At 45.6% G+C, this 5,770-nt stretch overlaps 1 protein-coding gene across 1 annotated transcript; it reads right to left on the bottom strand.

Moving 5' to 3' along the window:
* Positions 1 to 2,576: 2,576 nt before the first annotated feature.
* Positions 2,577 to 3,818, bottom strand: FOXB1 (forkhead box B1). The gene has a single exon (XM_030578458.1). The coding sequence runs from the start codon at positions 3,816 to 3,818 to the stop codon at positions 2,856 to 2,858; it is 963 nt and encodes a 320-aa protein (XP_030434318.1). The 3' UTR covers positions 2,577 to 2,855.
* Positions 3,819 to 5,770: the final 1,952 nt, after the last annotated feature.

Raw genomic sequence — 5,770 nt, 5'->3', positions numbered from 1 at the left:
GTTTGTCGAGTTTTGTGTCCATTGATCTGGTGATAAGTTTTGAATGCTTTCTTTAGCTGATCGTGTTGATATAATCGTGGATTGGACTTGATGAATGAGTTCAGTTGTCCCCCATCTGACAAGCTTTAGCAGCTTCATGCATTTTAATCAGCCCAATGATTCATGTATTTTCCACGTTTTTTTTTTCCTGTGTGTGGGATCCGTTCTTAAAAAAAAAAAAAAGTCGCAGCTGGATTAATTATACTCTACATTAACCTTAAACTTTTGTCAAGTACCTTACTATATGTATTTAAGGGAGATGGGGTTGTCGCTATCTCTCATGTGTCTACATCTACAGACCCATAGAAATGTGCCTCTTTAAAATAATTTACAATGTATTCTTGCATCCTGTAGGTTCATTAGAATACAAGGTCGGGTTTCTTTTTAATAAGTATTTAAATATCTCATTGTAATGTAACTACATTCTTTGAACGGTCTCGCATCTGAAGGCTACATACTAGTTTTATTAGATTATCTCATGAATTTGAATCACGGATTCTCAATGATTCTGTAGAATCCTTGCAAAATCCTAAAAATAAATTAAAAAGAAACGCACTGGAAACTCTGAAATCTAGATTTCAACGTAGTTTACCTTAATTTCTTTGTATAAAATAATTATCTGTTTATTATAAAAGATAAAATAATACTGTATGTTACAGTTTGTAATCTAGGTGTTTTTTTTAAAAAAGTTTGGTTAATATAGATGAAGAAAGAATAGCTGATAATTAAAATACTTTTAAGAGGTTTAACTCAAAGATAAAATGTTTTATATTAAGGTTTGGAAATATTTTGATCTGCCTCTTGCATTATAAAATTCTAATGCTTCTAGTCTTAAAAAGACATTCAGTCCTTTAAAGATGTTTTTAAGTCTGATTTGCAATCTAGTATTTCAAAGGTTCGTTTATTGTTATAGTTATTCAAGAAAAAGTATCTATGCGTGTGTATTGTGTGCATGCATACACACACAAAAATATATAGTTAGTATATAGGTATATAATGCACACACATATATAGGTAAGAAAAGTGCACATATGTTTGCACATACGTTATATATATTACATATGTTATACATGCTAATGTAGTCTATGAACCGTAGCTTGATTTCCATTTGGTAGTCATGTGAGAATGACCATCCTATGTAGAAAGCTACTGTATTTTATTAAACAATTATATTTATAGATAATTCTCTTCCTCCTATGAAGAATGTATGTAGATAATCTAAAAACTGAAATATTGTATTCCCCTCTAAATTAATATTCTTATTTTCCTGGTACAAACTCTTCAAAAAGACGAATAAGAAAGTAAATCTGAATTTACGTATTTTAATGAGAAAATAGTATTTGGACGACTAGGTTTATAATTTAACATAGACACTTTCTTCTTTTTCTTTTGTCTTAAAACACGCATGCTGGTAACAAGAACATCAATGTTTAAAATGTCATGCTCATTCTGTACAAGGGAAACTGAACACTACAACGTTTTGTTTTTGTCTTAACGTAAGCAGTTCACAACAGTTCGGTTTCCAGCAAACTACCTAAAACTAGAAAGGAATATAGCAAACAAAAGTGCATGTTACACATTTGATAATCATTCCTATTCACAGACATTTACAGTGTTCCCCAGTCCGCTCTCAGCTTGTCTGAAAAGTTCCAGCAGAAAGCAGGAATACCTCCCATAGTGTGAACCTGTTGTGGTACTTCCCTACACTTCACCAGTGGCTTGAGCAGCTTTATATAAGCTACCTTAGGTTGTCTCCTTGGTAGTGAATTTTTTTTTAAATTATTTTCTTAAATCATAAATAAATAGCTTTTAAAAATCGAAGTAATCAGAAGGTTAACAGACAAATTAAGCCCCCCTTCCCTTCCACCTGAAAATTAAACATCCACATGACAACAGGACCTGCAAAAGAGGACCTCATTTGATTCATAGGACAGATTGAAGTTCAGTATTTACATTAGAACAGGAGTTTTGTAAACAATATACGTTTTCACTGTGAACTGATGTCTTGCCATTTGCATGGTTTCCTGTCCTTTTGTACTTAATACACATTCTTGTATACAAATCTGCATGGACTGTGTAACTTCCCCAAAACAAACTATTCGGCAGCCAATGGAACTTTTCAGCCATAGGATGGTAACTGGCTGGCTCTCAAGTTATGGGGACCTGTCTAATACTTTTATTGAAGTGCTGTGATATGTATGGCGATGAGCTAGATAGATAATAGTACATGTTTCATTTTAAAAAGCAATTCACGAGGAGTTCGTGTAGATCCTGCAATCTTTAAACTCTGTGTAAAAAAAAATAAATTTGAAACGAAAATTAAGTGTTTCCAAAATCCAGCTGATTTGTCACTTAGAAACTGGAAACATTAATTGTTTTCATGAAGCCAGCTACAACCACTTCAAACTGTTTATGGGTTTAAAGACAGGTCCGGTGGAAGAATGTTGCTCTTCCCAGACAAAGGATGGAAAAGGGGCAAACCGTGCCAGGGTTGTCTAACTCTCCAGCGCTCAGTTCGGGGGGGGGGGGGGGGGAGGAGAAGGTGCCTTAAGTACCTTTTGGAAACCTAGTGATGCAAATGGCATTTTATGCACACGTGGAGGGGGAGGAACTAGACACGTTTCCCGTGTTTAAAACTAAGTTAAGGAGCAACCCCCAACCGCCCCGGGCTCGAGCCGCTAAACCAGGGTACGCCAGAGAGGCAAAGCAAAGACCGCTCCCAGGACTAGCAAACCTCGAGTGTCCCCGCCGGGAGTTTTCTCTCCTCTCGGGGAGTAAGCAAATGCCGAGGAAAGTTTGGAGCGAGCCGCGGAGTGTCAGTGCACCGCTACCGAGTGCAGGGCCGAGGCGGGGCTGGTCAGGGTCTCGCTGGGCGTCGCTGGGCTGCTTTGGCTGGTGGCTGTCTGGGAAGAGGTCGGGCTGAGCGAGGGGGGCGAGTTCGAGAGGAGGGTGGGGATGGGCGCTGGCAGGGCCGGCAGGGCCGGCACCGCCGCCGGGGTGGGCTTGATGGGCACAGGGATGGCTGGCAAAGTCTGGCCCCCGTGGCACAGGGGCTTGAGGGGCACCCCGTAGGCGCTGTAATCGCTGCTGGCCATGGAGATGGGGGTGGCCGTGTCGATCATACCGGGGCTGTACATGTGGGGCCAGCCGGTGCCAATGGAGCTGCCCACCGTAGTCAACTGGTTGGGGAGCGGGTAGGCGGCCGGCATGGGCTGCATGGCGGAGAAGGCCAGTCCGCCCGGCATCTTGTACTCGCGGGCGATGATGTTCTCGATGGCGAAGGGGTGCTTGAAGCCGGAGGGCTGGGACACCCCCAGGCTGTAGCCGGACATCTGCGGCAGGTGGGGGCCACCGGCCGCCAGGGCGCTGAGCCGCAGCTTGGCCTGCTGCTGCAGGTACTGGGCGGCGTCCGCGGGCTTGCTGGGGGCCAGGTGGTCGGACTTGAGCACCTTGAAGCGCTTGCGGCGCCGCAGGAAGCTGCCGTTCTCGAACATGTCCCCGCAGCTCGGGTGCAGCGCCCAGAAGCTGCCCTTGCCCGGCTGGTCGGGCCGGCGCGGGATCTTGATGAAGCAGTCGTTGAAGGAGAGGTTGTGGCGCAGGGAGTTCTGCCAGCGCTGCGTGTTCTCCCGGTAGTAGGGGAAGCGGTCCATGATGAACTTGTAGATCTCGCTCAGGGGCAGCATCTTCTCCGGCGAGCTCTGGATGGCCATGGCCGTCAGCGAGATGTAGGAGTAGGGCGGCTTCTGGTCGCTGTACGTGTTCCTGCCCGGGCGAGGCATCTTCGCTGGGGACCCGCCGAGATCTGCGGAGGGGCGAGCGGGGTAAGGCAGGGGACAGGCGGGCTACGCTTTAAAGCTGGCCAGTGTGTGTGTGTGTGTGTGTGTGTGTGTATGTGCGCGGGGGGGAGGGGGAAGGGCAGGCGTGTGAGGCACTAATAAGAGACAGATCGGAGTTGATCCCCCAAAACACCCAAATCCCTCCAGCCCCCGGGGAGGGGAAACGATCCACCCCTCTCCGGACCTAGCCACCGCGCTCAGCCGCCAAGTTACTTCAGCTGTTTCTCTGCCGAGTGGGGACCCCACCCCCCGGCGCAGGGCAGAGAAGGGGCTGGGAGGGGACCCTCCCCGCCAGTAATGCCCACCTTAAAGTTGCTGGAAGTTGACAGTCCGCATCCGGGATGCAGCTGCGAGTCTGGTCTCCTTGCCCGATCCCTCCCGGTTCTCACGCTCTCTTTCCGGCCGCTCCGCTTAGTTTTAGTCCGACGAGGCAGGGAGCTGGCTGGTCTGTGGGAATCCTCTCACTCCCCTCCCTTCTCCTCGGAAGGCGGAATCAGGGATCGGGTTATTTCACCCCCAGCGGCAACTGGAAGGAAGCAGGGGCTCGCTGGCTTCTCTGCAGCCGAGATGAGCTAAGTACTTGCCTCCATGTCCTTCCTCTAACCATCTGATAGTTTTATGTGGTGACATGAGCAGAAAAGACCCCTGTAGAGGCGCTTCATTAATGTGCCACTTCTTTGCTATCATATGACAATCGCCTTGGGAGGAGGGAGAGGGGGAGGAGGGTGGGCTGAAAGAAAGGCATAATCTGGTTTCATTTACACCTATTTACATGGACACCTTGGGCCAATAGGAATCATTTCCATTTGAAGACAAGGCGAGGGGTGAAAAGGCTCAGCAACCGGAATTGAAGTGTGATGGCACCCAGTAACAGTGTGCGTGCGAAGGTATGCACTAACCTTTCTGTGGACTTTGCCAGGGAGCTTAGTCTGCAATTCACACGTACAAATGGAGCTGCTGAGCAGTGGGATGTTTGACATGGAAATTGCTTGGCTGGGGTATTCTGTTTGTTCTGCTTTGTTATCTGATTTGTATTGTTGGCTAACTCAAGGCAAGGCTTTTTCCTTTAACGAGAGACTTCTCTTTGCCAAATCAAACGGAGCCCAAGCCTGGTTTCCAAAGGGTTAGGCTGATGAAAATGCAGTGTTGGGGTCCTACTCAACAAACGTGTCGAAGTTTTCATTACTATGTGAGCTACTTCCCCTGAAATTTAGAAAAGAGTGTTTGTCTTGTTACCACCAACGTTTTGGTCTTAACAAAGTTGTGGTCATATTGAAAAGAAAACACCATGGGTTATCTTAGATATTGGAGAGTCTGCTTTATGTAAATTGCCTCTCAGTTTGATTTCAGACCTGTGGCAATTTTACGGGATCCCAGGCGATACAAGTAACAGCTGTTACTGTAAAAACAATGTTTAATCATAGTTCCTGTTCTAACCAGGCAAACATCAGATTATACCTTCACACCAATGTTCGCGGGACTGTTTAAGAATTGGATTATTTATCCCCTCTACTTTCTTAACATGTTAAATATTGTTTAATCTCCAAGCTAGCACAACTCGAAGTGTTCTGTAATGGAAACGTGCATTTAGAGAGAACGAATGTGCTGATGTCTGTGTGCATTGTGCGTGTATACGTTTATACACACAAGTGTATGTGGATGTATATATTCACACACACACACACGTTATTCAAATTTTAATAATTCCGTTACAGTATTGTTGCATAATCCCTTCTCTTAAGGGCCCGGTCCTGGAAACTTTACTCAGGTATGCAGTTGCATTGAAGTCCACGGGCGAACTCAGGACATTAATGCTGCAGGATCAGGCCCAAAAGAATGTCTAGGCCCCTGTCATATGTTAAGGAAGTTGTATATAATGTGTCACCTCTGAGCAA

Source organism: Gopherus evgoodei, chromosome 10, assembly GCF_007399415.2.
Source record: "Gopherus evgoodei ecotype Sinaloan lineage chromosome 10, rGopEvg1_v1.p, whole genome shotgun sequence".
Taxonomy (NCBI): Eukaryota; Metazoa; Chordata; order Testudines; family Testudinidae; genus Gopherus; species Gopherus evgoodei.
Note: the sequence above shows the minus strand (reverse complement) of the source record. Positions and strands in the feature narration are given on the sequence as shown.